This window comes from Bombus pyrosoma, linkage group LG14 (genome assembly GCF_014825855.1).
Source record: "Bombus pyrosoma isolate SC7728 linkage group LG14, ASM1482585v1, whole genome shotgun sequence".
In the NCBI taxonomy this organism is placed as follows: domain Eukaryota; kingdom Metazoa; phylum Arthropoda; class Insecta; order Hymenoptera; family Apidae; genus Bombus; species Bombus pyrosoma.
Genome location: NC_057783.1, coordinates 6,685,405 through 6,700,664, shown reverse-complemented (window position 1 = coordinate 6,700,664; position 15,260 = coordinate 6,685,405). Strand labels below are relative to the sequence as shown.

Below are 15,260 nucleotides of genomic sequence, written 5' to 3'. Positions count from 1 at the left end.
GGGTGTCTAAAACCCATAGAACCCATGTAATCAACAGAAAGTGATTAATGATTACGAGTGCACGTCATATCTTGTGCACAGACGTATACAAATAAAAATGGACACGTTTGTTGAGCAAAACTAGAAGTTCGTTTATATTCGAAATTAACAACACCTCGCTAATAACCGTACACAATCTGAAAATCGTGTTAGAAAAATCTATTTCGCGTGATGTACAATGTTTTTTAAATCGAACACGTCAAACGATCCATGACATAAGCTGGACTGTTAGATAGACTATTACACAATACAGTCAACTGGTTTTCATTGGCAATTTCAAAAGGAATTCTTCTCTGTATAATGTCATCTAGTTGTAAAGAGAGCAAGAAAAAGAAAATAGAAAAAAGAACCACCGACGAATGAAAAGTCACAGTGTTTCGATCTTTACTGTCCACGCTCGAGTGAGTTTAAACACGTTCCTTGCAGCCTGACTCGTTATTTATGGTAATTATATGAGTGCTTTCGCGTACGACCTTTATGGAGATTAATTATAGGCCTACCAATCATTTTTGCGAAATTTCTCGTAAGAAATTAGATTCCACTGTTTATCTTGTAATTTTTTACGCGATTGCACGATAAATGTGGCTTCTTTTCGCTTGCATCGATTATTTTAAAATTATGGAACGTTCAATTACGGAGAATGAACAATTGAACGTGGTACATGACGTAATTTACAAGGAATTTATGGAAGGGAAAATCGTGCCGAAGGTACTGAATAAAATTCCGATTATTTAGAAGCCATGAAACCTTTTATTATTGAGAATGGACAATTGATATGACAAACGATGTACGTTTGAGGAATTTTGTTGTTAATTTATTGTAAGAAAAATTACACGAAAGATATTAAATTCTCAGTGTTTAAAAATCATGAAATGTTTTATTATTGAGGATGAGCAAAACTGAAATGATAAACGATGAGTGTTTTAGGAAATTTGTTGTTAACTTATTGCAGAAAAAATTGCACACATGATATTAAATTCTGATTATTTGAAAATCGTGAAACATTTTCTTATTGAGAACGAATTAAAATGAGAAATGATGAAAGTCTTAGGGAATTTATGAAGAAAAAGTTATGAACGAAAGAGATAAAATCATATAGACGTGCGAATCGATTTATTTTTACTTTAAAAAAGCTTCAACACAACCGCCACGATGATGAAACTTTTTTTCAGCTACGAATTCCTTCCATTCTAGTCGAATCTTAGGATCCAGAGGTCCCCATTTCTCTTCGCAGGGCCTGAATGCTGCTTTCACGGTCTGTAAAGGAAATGTACCAATTATTAACAAAGTTCAGACGGTTCAACAATTTTTCTATCTTTCAAGAATCTTTCTCATTTAACCGAAATCGACTTGATCAAATTTTACTTGATTTCCATTCGATATAATCTAAGAACAACAAATGTTGATAGTATATAGGACGAGTGAAAATTTATGACAGTTTATAGGAGAAACTTACTTCGATCAATGATGATGATCTTAGTTCCACTAGTTTCTGCAAAACGCAGCCAACAATCGCGACAACTCCTAAAAATAGCAGAAACCAGCCGATTCCTACAAAAAATTCGATTAATCATAAATTAATATAAAGTGTATTATATATATTCAAAAATTATTAAATATCAATTGATAAAGTATAATAATTATATTAATTAATAAAGTATATACTCATTTATACAAGATGTATCATAATATATGTGTCATATTTTGCGTATATATGTGTATCATAATACATGTATAATAATATCGTACATGTAGGACTTGACGAGTGGACAGGAGACACAATAACAATGGAAAAAGTTTAATAGCCACTGTAATGTTTCAATAACCCGCAACTGCTTAACTTCGTAAAAGACACTGAAAATAGCCACCCTTTGTATTTATACTGTAACCTATGCCATAACTCAATACCGGGTTTAATTCATTTTAGCAAAAATATGACACAATATGACGATATAACAATTCTTCCACCATAGATATTGTTCTTTAAACAGTTAACTGCGTTCGACTTGTATACATGTCGATCCAAAACTTTATTTCGGTGCGGTTAAATAATTATTTTTTAAAAATCTTATTTCAGACTGAATGTGGAAAAAGCAAGGAAGAGAGAACATTTTGCTGACCATAAGCGTAATCCGGAAATGGTACGCCATCGTAAGTGGGTGATTCGTAAGTGACGATCGTGCAGATCAAAATGAAGATCATCAATAGCGGTGCGATCACAGCCCAACAAAGTCTCCAATAAAATGACGGTCTTGAACCGAGCATGAACTCAGCATCATTGAGGAAATTCGACAGACCGTAGATCCAGAATATCGTTACTATTTCCAAAACAGCGACGATGATCGCCACGAATGTGCCACCATAATAATCCACCAGTGTTATGAACCATTGGCCACCCTTGAATCATTAAAATTTCTTTGTCATTTAAAATTCTATTCTTCGAGAGAAATTAATATATATATATAACTATACAAAATTTGTAAAAATTCCCCTTTTTCGCTCCTACAAAATTAGAAGAAAAGACATTATTCGTCGCAGTAATTAATTCTTAATTAATAATTACGCTTTTCTAAGCTCTGGCAAATTTCTTTATCTATTTTTCCGAAGAACCACCCGTATAGTAAATTAGAGACTCTAATAAAGTAAATCAAAATTTTTGTAGTTTCTTTTAAAAATTTTAAAAATCAGGCCAAAGACCTACAACGCGTTACTAAAAGACTAGTATTGCCAGCGGAGGGTTGATATTGATATTTTCAAATGCGCAAAATATTCTTACAGGGGTGATATAGACGAGGCTTATGAAGTATCCAAAAATTGAAACGATGAGCACCAGCTTCCAGTTTTTCACGTTCGGAAAATGATCGCAGAGGATGTTAAAAACGGCGCTGCAAAGGGCCACGGCGCTTCCGATGCCAAGAACAAACATCATCACGAAAAACAAGACGGCAAAAAGTTGAGGGACCACCTGGAACTGGGACAGTGCTTCGGGATAGGAGATGAAAGCCAGTCCTGTACCACCGCGGACCACTTTTGATATATCCGTGGTGCCCATTTCGTGAGCTAGATTTCCAAGAATGCCGAAAATCGTGCATCCTGCTATTAAGCTAGTGAAGGTGTCCAAAGTCGTTACTATCATCACATCTCTGTCGAATGAAACGAAATTTAGAATTAAAATTTAGGCAAAAAATTAGAGAGTCGTTAAATTATTTATGTATTGTTATTAGTCGATTTTGCGGATTTTTATGCGTGTATGGTAAATTTAAAAGTACAAAGATATGAAGAATATACGTAATATGGAAAAATGTATAAAATATACAAAATAGAGTACTACCCGTTATAACATTTAGTGGGTGAAGTAAATCTATTTCGGTTCTGTTTCTTCAGTTATGAGAAATTGCATAAACATCTGCAAGCTAATAATCAATATATTAGATTATCCCAAACGTTTCTTTCGTTTTGTATGGAAATAATACATGCACAACATCTTTTGCTTTGGATTATTTTATTGAATTATGTACGATACATTTTGTTCTACTGAAACAAAAAGAAAATGTACAAAATGTTGTGCTTCTATTATTTCCTTATAAAACGAAAGAAACTTTTGGGCGACCTAATATTATGCACATAAAATCACATCAAAATAATTTTTTTGAGAATTTTACCTGCGTATGTTGTGTCCGAAATTGTTATAAGAAGAATACGTGAGTATTGGACCGAAACAAATTGACAGAGAAAAAAAGCATTGGGTGATGGCAGCGTACCAAACACTTGATTGCCACAGTTTATTCCAATCCGGAGTAATAAAGAAAAGAATTCCATTGGCTGCGCCCTCCAGTGTTACCGCTCTAACTAACAAAGCTATCATAACGAAATAGGGGAAAATGGCAAGAAAATATGCTGCTTTCCCTGTACTTTTCACTCCACGACACAGGATACAGAAAATCGTTGCCCAGGTTACGAAAAGACCCAAACAGAGCTCCCACGAGGGTGTTCCAATCCCATCTTCGATGGAGTCATATTCGTTCAGGACAATTTTTCTGGAAAATCATCAAATCAGGTGTTAAACGAAAATGTACCTACATATATATATTAAATTTTAACACTATTATTTATTAATTACTAATTCATTTAACTTTCTTGAATTTATCAATTGATTAACTTGGAAATTTACTATTAAACTTAATTTCATTATTAACACTTAATTACATATTGAAGGAGGAAGATTGGAAGAAGAAAAGTAGAAAGATATAAATTGAGCCTGGTGGAAGACAAATTGGATAACTCCACTTTTCCTTAATTTCTTAATTTCATCGTACGTGAGTTTATTTGTCGTAAGAAGATGCCACAAGCATGTAACGGTGAATTCTAAATGTGTGTTTTCGGGGTTGAAGTGCTAGTCGTCACGGCTGGCGGTAAGTTACGTTCAACTTTCCCATGGAAACGTTAAAGTAAATTACATAGAAACGTGAAAGGAAAAATTAAAAGATTCCAGAAAGATTAAAAGAATCGAGGCTCGGATTGGGCATTGATCATTAAGCAATGACAAGGATGCGAATGAACTAAGAAATCTCAAGCGAGTTGACTGTATGCGCGTTAAATGCTTTAGATTGATGGTAAAACAGAGGATGAATCAAAAGGATTTGAGCGCCTTGTCATCTATTTTCGAGAAATTAATAAGTTCTTTCTAAACATACTGTACTTTATAAATTCCTTTAATACCGACATATTATGTTTTCTTTAATAATAATAAGAAATAAATTTCTACAATTTATTTTCATAAATTTCTTATTTTCATTCATTATAGTAGCCCTGCATGTTTGTACAACTTGCAAACTGAAAATACTCGAAACAAAAGAAATTGTTACAGCAAGAACATTTCTCGAATAATTTCTCGAAAACAAAAGCACTGAAATCCTTTTGCAGCTACTTTATCATCAACCTGAATCTTATTGTGAGCATTTAGCATCGAACATTAGGCATTGAGCATTGATTATTGGGCATTGGCCATGGAGTAACTATTCGACACGGATTAGTTTGAGATTGAGAAACTGCCGTCTGAAGCGGACATTGGTTTTTCGTAAGGAATAGGTAGATACATACTTCTTAGCGACGACGCATGGCTTTGACGATTTTACGACAAACAGCCTGCCGTTACTTAACCTTACCTTCATTCGGTAATTCATAAATTATAGTAAGGCTAAATAACGGCAAATTTTTTGCCGTAAAGTCATTAAGAAAATGCATTGTCACTTACCGCCCGTAACCCGTAAGGATTTCAGAACTCGGTAGGTACATCGGCAGGGTGCTTAAGTGAACGTTTGGGAAGTGGATAATAAACCACGCGATTCGAAATCGCCGAGCTACGAGGCGTCGATGACATAACTGTTCAAAGGATGTGTGAGATAGTCTATCGGTGGCAAACATATTGAGTATTGAGCTTTGAACATTAGGCTTTGAGTACTGCGTTTTGAGTATTGAGTATTGAGCGTTGAGTATTTTGCTTCGAGTATTGAGCATTGAGCATCGGACTTCTCATGGAAATGTTTTAATTAGGTTAGTGATATAATTAGTAATTAAAATCTGTGATTAAGAAAGGTTAACGAACCTAAAATATAGTTCTGCAGAGCTACGAAGAGTTCTATCATCGTCCTGCAACAAACGTGTACTCCTATTTACGTCCTTCGAAACTGTGTCAATGCATTGATCCTTCCATTCTTCCCGGCAAAAAGACCAAGGTAGTTCAGATTGAAAACTAGCCACTAGGTAGTAAAGTGTCAAACTCATTAAACCGCCGTAGCAAGTGACAACGGAAAATGCTGCGATTGCCTGGCCGTATCCCAAACCTAAGACAGCATTTATATCAACAATATCCGATTTTTATTCTAAGAAGCATTAAAAGATATTTGTCAATTGTGCAAGAAATTATTGGAATAATTGTAAGTGAACTCTCACATACTTTTCTATAACCTTGAATAACTTTTCGTACAAAAATTTTTAATAATTCCGGCGAAAACTCGGCCAAATTTATAGAAATATGGAAATTAATTATATCGACTACATTAATAGAACGTGCAACCAGCGATATCCTGGTACAACATAATGCGCGTCAAGGACAGAAATACTTCTTTGTCTAACTTTATATATTTTCATTAATTACCCTTATCCCTTAAGTTAATACAGTTTTGAAATTGTAAAATAAAGATCAGGGTGCAAGTAATATTCCCATACAATTTTAGAACGGGATATTTGTTTAATCAGTCACTAGTTATTATTGTAGTTGCAGATTACTGTATATCTGCATGTTTTTTTGCAGAATCTCTATAAAGAAGAACTTTTATATATATTCATTGATCTGTAAGAAACGAATGAAACTAAAATAAATAATTAATCAGCTATTAACAATTATTGTAACAAGTGGCATGACTACTGCGATACATATGTCCGATTTCTTATCAATATTAATATTAATGCTAAACTTTATTACGTAAAATTAATTACGTATAACGTGAATTCTGTGAAAATGCATGGCCTCACTCTTATGCAACGACTCCATGTGATAATTGTTAATGACTATTTGAACAAAAATTCTGCTATAAAATTCTGTGTAAGAATTCGTTGCGTTGAGATCTTTATTACACGACTTTATTATACAATTCCAAAAGTGGACGAACTCTTTCCTGAAAGAAAAGCAATTAACGAATATTCAATAAATTAGATGCAGAATTTCCTTATATCCGCCCCTGTTGCACAATAATGCGCTTCTTGTCTTACACACGGTATAAGCCTGTCCTTGTCGAATAGTAGCGTGCTCTTTAGCTAACACCTCCTTAGATATCACCTTGCACATTCCATTTACCTACATACATATATTCTTGTTGCTTTTACGCCATTGAAACCAACTCCAACAGATGACAGCACCGAAGTGACCATAGAGAAAGAGGACAGTATTGTGCGACAAGGACAGACATACAGTGGCGGTCACAAGAAAGTTTTAAATCGAGGCACTTTGAATTGTGTACACTGTGTAACTTTTATGCTAACAATTTTTTACCATATTGATAACAGTCACCTATTCTATCGTATACGTTACGGTAGAACCTCGATTATTCAAAGCAATGCGGATTGGATCGAATAAACAGAAACTCTGGTAATACGGAAAAGTCTATCAATATTCGTAAATCACATAATAAAATCAGAAAAAACATCTTGATAATGCAATGTTGCAGATGTGCATAGATTTAATTAATTATTTAATCGGTTAAAAGTTTGATAAGATGCTTACACAATACCAAACTATTTACGCATTCGTACTCTTCGTGTTAAAATTTCGAAAAGAAAAAAGTTATGGTAAAATTCAAAGCACCTCGGATAATACGGAACTTCGGTTAAATGGGCCTCGAATAATCGAGACACCACTGCATATTTATTCATTGCTCTTATTAAATATAATTCCATTTTGTAAAATTATTGTGTATTTTTATATTTCTTACGGTATAAATTTCTTTCCCGCCACTGTATGTACTCACGTCAGACAAAAAGAGCGATAATGTGTAGTAAGGATAGCAATAATGCTTAGTTCGGTTTTTCACCACTACGTGGCGATAGTGTTTCAATGTCCTATCCATAAATCGAACAAATTTTCGTTAGTGAAAAAGATTAATTAAAAGCATTAGCATGCGAACTTCTGCAATTGTATCTGGCTAATTGGACCCTCAACTTTCCTTTTTATGTAATTTGAACCTTGATATACATTTGTAAGAAAGTATATATTTTTTACGCAAATATTTTGAGACGATACAATGAACTTGCTCATTATTTACGTTATATCAAATTGATTTATACACTTTTTCGGATGCAATACAACGCACAGTTTAAGTTTCTATAATTACGTAGAGTTGAACTACACAAATTTTTATACGTATAGTACGTGGACGGAACAAATGTTTATATTATGTAAGTATATTTCATTTCTCCAATTATATTTGTAAAGATACAAAGTTTAATGAAAATCGTCAGTGTACTCATTAATACATTACCTTTCATAGCCGGTACCATGGCCCAGGTTTTCGCGCATGATTTGCTGGTAAATTGACCGAGGATTCCTTCCAAAAAGTAAAAAGGTTTGCCAACAAAGAATAACACGATTATATAAGGTATTAGAAATGCACCACCTCCGTTTTCATAGGCAGTGAAAGGAAATCTCCATACATTTCCTAGACCAACGGAAGCAGCGATGCAAGCCATTAGAAATTCTAGACCACCTCCCCATTCTAGTCTCTGAGAAAAAGAAGAAGTGATGTGCAAATTGGTTTTACCATCATCCAGTGGCGTAATATTGGGATAAGTAGTTAGCAAGTATATGTTAATCAGAATAATGGTAGAAAGAGACCTCGAATGAAAATCTCAATAATTATAGATAAATACTATTAAAAATATCCTGCTTCGCGAAAGGTTCAATATTTTATATTAGACTGTAAATGTTTATTTATTTGTAATAATTGAAATTAATACAGGATTTAATTTCAGAGTGGGTCGCTGTAAAAAAGTTTAGATTAGAAAATTCGAAGAGCCAAAAATTTATAAGTTCAGAAATTTGGAAATTCTATAGTTAATATAGCTTTAATGTGAAAGTTTCAAAACTCGAAAATTCCAAACTACAGAAGTTTAAAAATTCCAAAAATCAGAACTTCCGAAATCCTACCGTTCAACAATTCGAAAATTTTGGATCCCAGAAAGTTACAAGATTCGATAGTTTCAAAATTCAGAGATTTAAAAACTTCAAGATGCAAAAGAAAACAATGACAAAAAACTATATTAACCAAGTCCTTGTAATTTGTTTCACGAACGCAATGTTAAGAAGCGAAATCCCATCGTTTAAATCGATCGGAAAAATAGTAAGAATTGATCACATACAGGACTGTTTTCCGATGTTACTTGTTGCACGTCAAGTTCTCCTTTCGATTTTTCACCATTCCCTTTTCCTTCCAAGTAAATATTTTCCATCTGGAACGCCTCGTTAGCGTAGCCATTTTTCTTCTGCAAATATTCTACTCGTTAATTGAAAATTTCAACTTGTAATCGGACGGATTACTCAAAAATCCTAGTCGCTATAAAATCTCTCACATAAGTTCCATTCTCGATCTTCTCCATCTTCATCGAGTATTCCCAAGAATCTCCAAATTTCTTATCCTACAAATATTCTATTCCACCACTAATGATATTAAAGGAGGATCACTACTTTCCTAGCAGTTCATAAAAATTATTTACCAATCATCACATGTAACAAAATCACGATATCATTTCAGAAAAGATTGATGAATTCCAAAACATAGAACTTATCACGGATTTTTCAAGAATTCACTTCACTTCATTATGAAAATAAACATTTCACTGAGATTGGAAAGGATAATAAACGATATAAAAATTGAATTTGGACACTGGATTGGGAGAAAGATAATAAAATAATAAGTTTAGTAATACAAGAATTATAGATGATATAAGAATTAAATTTGAATACTCGTAACTTAATTAGAAGAATACTAAAATAGAATATTAGGAATAGCAAAATTAAATAAATCCTTCTTCCAGATCGACGAAACAAAAAAAGAAGACAGAAAATCAAAAAATTATTAATAAAATGATTAATCAAAACTAAAGTAAACTTAAGTTAAAGAACCTATTTTTTCGAATATAGTTTCTTACTATTAATGACATTTGTCATAAGGATACTTTTAAATGGGATTGTTGAAGGATACTCGATCAGCTAGCTCGAACAAGACTGATCGTGACTCGTGCAAAGTAAAACTGAGTTTTAGCGCGCGAGTAGATTAGATACGTACGATCGTTAGTAGACGCTCTCTTTCGTAGCACGAACTTCATCTTGGTTTTGTCAAGGTGTTTTATGCACGATACCGATGTAGCACGTATCGTACGTTGTTGAGTATATTCACGTTCAAGCCATAAAAATTGTATCATCTACTTTTCGAAACAAAAAATCAGTGTTTGAGATTTGTTGAGTTTTCTAGCTTCAAATTCCTTCTCAATAACTATAACAACTTCTGATTTCTTTGAGAAATACTTCTTTTTTTTATAGAATTCTTTAAATGAAAATGGTAGTAGCTTTTTAAATCTTTATTCTCTCTAATTGAAATACTAATTTCGTGATAAAGTATCTTTGAGTAAGAAATGCTTTATTTTTCCTTATTTTTATTTAGCTTTTAATGAATATTAATGTTTTATATCTTTCTATTTATTTAACTTTTTGTCTCTGTTTGATTAATGTAATGGAACTTTTATAACAGAGAATGAAGTGGTTTTACGAAATAAGTGTAAGATAAATTAATTAAATTTTCCTTATTTTCGTAGTTCTTATCAATATTAATATAATTAATTTATTATATCTTTTCATTTCTTTTCAGGTACAATTTTCATAATGCTGAGTTTATTCTGAAGAAGCAAAGCCTCCATAAATAACACGTCATTTTCACATTGAAGTAATTTTTAAATAAAAACATTCCCTTTATTTGAAGTTTACTAAATAATGTCACTTTATCGATAAATTTTATTGATCTGATATCACGGTTCATAATGAATTCAGGACAATAAAATCGGGTAATCCAACAATCATTCCTCGAACGTGTAAGCCTCAAAGCTTCATTCAACGATAAAGAATCGTAATCATCTTGTTCCTTTATCAGCGTAGATAGATCAGCATAGAATAGGCCAAAAAAACGGTGCAACCATAAAACGCACACAACACTGTCTGCTCTATCGGATGTTTAAATTTTTCCTTTAGCTTTTTAATTTATCTCAAATAATTTAATATTGAAAAAAGAAAAGAAAGGAAAATATGAAATCTATTTATGAAAGTGAAAATGATACCTCGAAAAAGTTAAAATATGGAAGAAAATAAAAAATAAAAGTTAAGAAGCTATAAAGAAGTTATGGAAGCATAGATTCTTGTTAACGAAAATTTTAGACATGGTGTGCTTTGTGGAAGATGCTAACCAGATATACCTGACACGTGCTTGTCTGCTCACTCATATGCAATAAACGTGAATTGATAATTTAGATTAGTGGGAATTACTGAGATATTTTTTGATTACGCGGAAGATTCTCTCGACGTGTTTGAAATTTCATAACTTTGTCTCGTCAATTTCTCTTTCGATCATAAATTAAAAATTTTAGTTATAGAGTTAAAAATTCTTTCTTTATAAATTATGTATGTCAGATACGAAGTATATATAATACTCACATATTCTTTCTTTATAAATTATATATGTCAGATACGAAGTATATATAATACTCACATATTCTTTCTTCTAAATTTTTAGGTAGATCTGTCAATATAGCTGCAATTCGATATCTGTTTAACGATATATTTTAGAACACCCTCTATACAAGGACGTAAAACGGGACGTCTGGCAAACGAGGTTACTTTATATGCAAAAGTATAAATCGACAATCAATAATAAGGTTTCAATATTTTTATTATAAATCTTCTTAAAATAACATATACATAATTCACATCAAATTTTGTCTTCTCTAATATAATTCTTTTATTTCATTTATTTGAAGTCACATGCACCTCTATGCGTTTAGTTTATACAATGCTGTTTTAGATTTATTATATATACAAATATCTCTTGAATACTATAATATTTCCTATATCGATTTCTATAACAAATGACAGTGTAATCTTGAATCGCAAAGCTTTTGTCAAATTCTGGGCAGTAGGTAGAGCAATGTGAGATTTTTCTAGCAAAAGATAGTCGGACAAATTTCCACTGTATCCACGAGAAGACGAGGGAACCTACGATCGAATTTATGATGATCAATCAGTGGCAATCGATGATGGACAACCTGAGTGACATATATTATCTCGTGCGGTTGATAATCCGTCAAGTTTCCATATACTTACGAGTAAGATCGCGTGATTAACCTCCTTATTACAGGAACAACGGAACATCCAGATGTCAATCAGTATGATAGAAAAATTGCTTAAATTAAAAAAGCTAGTTTTCTGTAGTATTTAAGAAGAAGAAAATAACGTCGCGCTTGTATGGGACATACCAAATTTGTGACCCTTATTTATCATATCATAAGTGGAATCCAAAAATCCCAGTTTCAAGGCGCGGAGATCATTATTTTACAACTTATGCGTATATAAAGTTTGCGTATATTGCACAGTTTATTTGGATACCATATTGACTTTTACCGATAAAATCATCAACAACAAATGATACTAACCTCTCTTGCGCATCTAATCTTTCGCTGATTTACTTACATCTGACACCAATATGATTCTTAATAATATTAATGAAACCTAACCCAAATCAATATCAATTCATTCTGTTGTCCTTTCATTGATATTGTTGTGTTATAAGTAGTCACGAAGGTTAGTTTTAAGATTCGTTATATCTAGTTCATCTATCTATCTTTGATTTGTATTTTATGTTTTATTTTATATATTCTCGATACATGTCATTGATGACTACTTTACGATGTAGACTATGTAATAGAAATTAGATCAAATTGTTCTAAAATTATCTGAAAATCTCATAGGTCAACTTCAACAAAATGACACCAATTGATAGTTAATCGAGCTCTTGATAATGTAATAAATCATGTATGTCTTCAAGAAAACACTGCAATAAACTTTATATACGCATAGTTCTTAAAATAATGAACACCGTGCTTTAAAACCAGTACATATGTAAATATTTTCCAATCTTACTTGTCAAAAAGTATGAAGTATATGTTATACAAAAGAAAAATCACAAATTCGATGTGTGCCCCGAAACAAAATGTCAACGTTGCTCTTGTTTTAGGATGTAATTCTCTATAAAGTCTTCTGGATGGCAACAAACGACAACTTCGATTCTTCGGATACGAAACTTCGTATCACGTTGAGGAATATTACGACAGATGTCGTAGCTTTTTCGGTCATCTGTGCCGTTCTTTTTCTCCTCGTGGTTCTCGCGTCCAAGTATGAAAAGGATGAAAACCGACTTTTTACACCTGTGGGAATAGAAACGTTAGTTTATGCAATGAATTATTATGGTAATTATCATAGTGATTGATGCAACAGGAAAAGGAAATGGATAATCACGAAATTGTCATTTTAATTTGAAATTTTTGCCAGTCTAGTGGGAATAGAGTCATTTGATTAATTAAATGGCAGAAAAATATTAGGGTACAAGGACGCGTAAGAACTAATCCTACTGTTCTGCTGACTTTTCTTCACGCTTATATTCTGTGAAATATTTTCTTTTCAATTTCTGAAATACTTAATTCATGAAGAGTATGAAATACACAGAAAATAGTAAATACATATATCAAATACTAATACAAAATATTTAAATACTATTTATATCTCAGTAATATTTATTTAAATGTAATTTTCGTTTCGGGTCATAGATCTAAATATAATGATAGGGTTAAGTAAAACGTTTTTAATTTTTTAATTTTTAGAAATTAAATAGGCATTCTTCCTAATCATCTATATGTATAATCAACTCTACTTAGCAAAAAGAGTAACTAATAGAGTTGTTCTATCCTACATAACCCCAATTAAAAGAAAAGAATCAAAAGTTTTTCAGTGGGCAAGTATTAATTTTTCCAATTTATTTGCAGAGTCACAGTAGATCACCCACAGGATCCATTCTGCGTTTTAAACACGAATTCTAATACGACAAACTATTCCCACGCTTGCGGCGATTCCATATTACCGCGCAGACGAATTTCAAAGAGAAATTTCTCCGAGGAAGACATAATCAGGGTTCGTTCCTGTAGCGAAAAAAGAACCACAAGAATTCCAAAGAAATCGATTTTTGGCCTAACCATGAGTCAACCACAAAATTGTCAAAGTACCCAAACCACTCGCGAAATATTCCATAAAAACAACCAAAAATGGTTGATTAGACGGACAAGAAGCGGCCATATTTATGGAAAATATCCTGTATAGCAAGAATTACAATAATTTTTGAAATTTTCATTCATCTACCTCAAGAGTGCACAGAAAACTTGGACAACGTGAAAAAAATCAAATGAATTTAATTATTCATAAAAATTTACATCCAAATGTTGAAACTAAATGCACAACTAATCATAAAGATAGTGAACATCGATGTTACTGTTATGTGCCTCGACTGTTTAACATTCCAGACAATTAACGATGGTTTAGGATTATCAGAAGAGCGCAGGTAATGAATCACTTCTCAAGAATCAATTTTCGATGTGAGCTTTGAAACAAATGATTAAGCATGAATACCTCTATGTTTATTAGTACCCATCGCAGATCACTGTTTGCCATTTTTGTTTCTCTCTCGCTCTTCTTTATGTTTCTTTCTTTTTTTTTTAATTTATTTAAGCCACGTTAATTGATTTATCTCACGACACAATTTTCATTTTTTCAGAGATATATCGTTTTACAAAGATTTTTGAAATTTTATTTTTAAGATGTTAATATTGTCTAAGTGTACAAGTTTGTAAAACGTATTTTAGTCTGAGGAAACTTCAGTAATTGGTTTTTATAAGAATGAATTGTTATTTACATGAATTTTATACATTGCTTCGTATAAAATTTTATTTACATTCTTGAGATTTTATTTCTTTCATCGTTTAATTTGTTACTATTGTATAACGTAACGTTTGTATATGTAGTGTTTATTATACGAATAAATATCGTTTGACTTTTCATGTCTGTTCGATTGATTTCGTCAAAAATGAAATATTAATTTTTTTGGATGCGTTATCGATGAAGAAATACAGTTGTATCTGATAAAAAGCGTCAAATGTCACTAAGCTTTTTATATTACCGGTTATAAAAACTATATACTAATGTGATGTCGCAGACTTAAACTGATTTCGTTTCTAGGAAATATTAATCGCGCATCCGTTTCGATAATCTGTCGATTATTTTTATTTCTGTCTAACATATTGTACTGATATAGAAGAATATAAGCCTCATTATAGATGATTAATTATATAAACAAACAAATCTCGCTTACGCGCAAAATATGAATATTCATAAGAATATGTTTGATGAGAATAATCAAGCCTGCGCTCATCGATCCACGACGAAACCATGGAAACAGCCAAGGCACAGAAATCAAAACAATCTTCGTTTGAAACACCGATTCCTACCAACGATTTCACATAATTGTTTCCTCAGGAAATCGTTCTGAACTTTTCAAGGAAACGGATACTCATTTTCGAAC

At 32.2% G+C, this 15,260-nt stretch overlaps 2 protein-coding genes and 1 long non-coding RNA gene across 7 annotated transcripts; 2 read left to right on the top strand and 1 right to left on the bottom strand.

The window, feature by feature from the left end:
- Window positions 1–1,135: 1,135 nt before the first annotated feature.
- LOC122574911 (sodium-dependent nutrient amino acid transporter 1-like) lies at window positions 1,136–9,448 on the bottom strand. 3 transcript variants are annotated; one of them, XM_043743122.1, is made up of 10 exons: window positions 9,307–9,448; window positions 9,163–9,239; window positions 8,953–9,075; window positions 8,076–8,316; window positions 5,645–5,882; window positions 3,702–4,076; window positions 2,816–3,182; window positions 2,160–2,436; window positions 1,496–1,590; window positions 1,136–1,296 (listed from the first exon to the last, which is right to left on the bottom strand). In XM_043743122.1, the coding sequence occupies exons 2-10, from the start codon at window positions 9,193–9,195 to the stop codon at window positions 1,159–1,161; spliced, it is 1,887 nt and encodes a 628-aa protein (XP_043599057.1). In that variant the 5' UTR covers window positions 9,196–9,239; window positions 9,307–9,448; the 3' UTR covers window positions 1,136–1,158. The 3 variants fall into 3 exon arrangements, with proteins under 3 accessions (XP_043599057.1, XP_043599058.1, XP_043599060.1); XM_043743123.1 differs by lacking the exon at window positions 9,307–9,448 and having other exon boundaries at window positions 8,953–9,086; window positions 9,163–9,298; XM_043743125.1 differs by lacking the exons at window positions 5,645–5,882; window positions 8,076–8,316; window positions 8,953–9,075; window positions 9,163–9,239; window positions 9,307–9,448 and adding an exon at window positions 5,294–5,556.
- On the top strand, window positions 5,451–8,911 carry LOC122574920. Of its 2 annotated transcripts, none has more exons than XR_006319231.1 (5): window positions 5,451–5,592; window positions 5,656–5,774; window positions 5,837–7,992; window positions 8,085–8,151; window positions 8,225–8,911. It is a non-coding gene; the product is annotated as an uncharacterized LOC122574920 (long non-coding RNA). The 2 variants fall into 2 exon arrangements; XR_006319230.1 differs by having other exon boundaries at window positions 8,085–8,159.
- A 1,932-nt stretch (window positions 9,449–11,380) lies between the features above and the next one.
- Window positions 11,381–15,247, top strand: LOC122574915. 2 transcript variants are annotated; one of them, XR_006319225.1, is made up of 5 exons: window positions 11,381–11,514; window positions 11,801–11,961; window positions 12,870–13,075; window positions 13,675–14,243; window positions 14,457–15,247. XR_006319225.1 is itself a non-coding variant. In XM_043743138.1 (3 exons), the coding sequence occupies exons 1-3, from the start codon at window positions 11,866–11,868 to the stop codon at window positions 14,003–14,005; spliced, it is 633 nt and encodes a 210-aa protein (XP_043599073.1). In that variant the 5' UTR covers window positions 11,830–11,865; the 3' UTR covers window positions 14,006–14,448. The 2 variants fall into 2 exon arrangements, 1 of the variants encoding a protein (XP_043599073.1); XM_043743138.1 differs by lacking the exons at window positions 11,381–11,514; window positions 14,457–15,247 and having other exon boundaries at window positions 11,830–11,961; window positions 13,675–14,448.
- Window positions 15,248–15,260: the final 13 nt, after the last annotated feature.

Coding starts and splice junctions, on each gene's coding strand:
- LOC122574911 (XM_043743122.1), bottom strand. CDS start 9,195: ATGAAGATGGAGAAGATCGAGAATGGAACTTAT. Junction 2,437..2,815: donor GCCTCGTCTATATCACCCCT/GTAAGAATATTT, acceptor TAATGATTCAAG/GGTGGCCAATGGTTCATAAC. Junction 1,297..1,495: donor GATCATCATCATTGATCGAA/GTAAGTTTCTCC, acceptor TTTCCTTTACAG/ACCGTGAAAGCAGCATTCAG.
- LOC122574915 (XM_043743138.1), top strand. CDS start 11,866: ATGATGATCAATCAGTGGCAATCGATGATGGACAACCTGAGTGACATA. Junction 11,962..12,869: donor AAGTTTCCATATACTTACGA/GTAAGATCGCGT, acceptor CTCTTGTTTTAG/GATGTAATTCTCTATAAAGT. Junction 13,076..13,674: donor ACACCTGTGGGAATAGAAAC/GTTAGTTTATGC, acceptor ATTTATTTGCAG/AGTCACAGTAGATCACCCAC.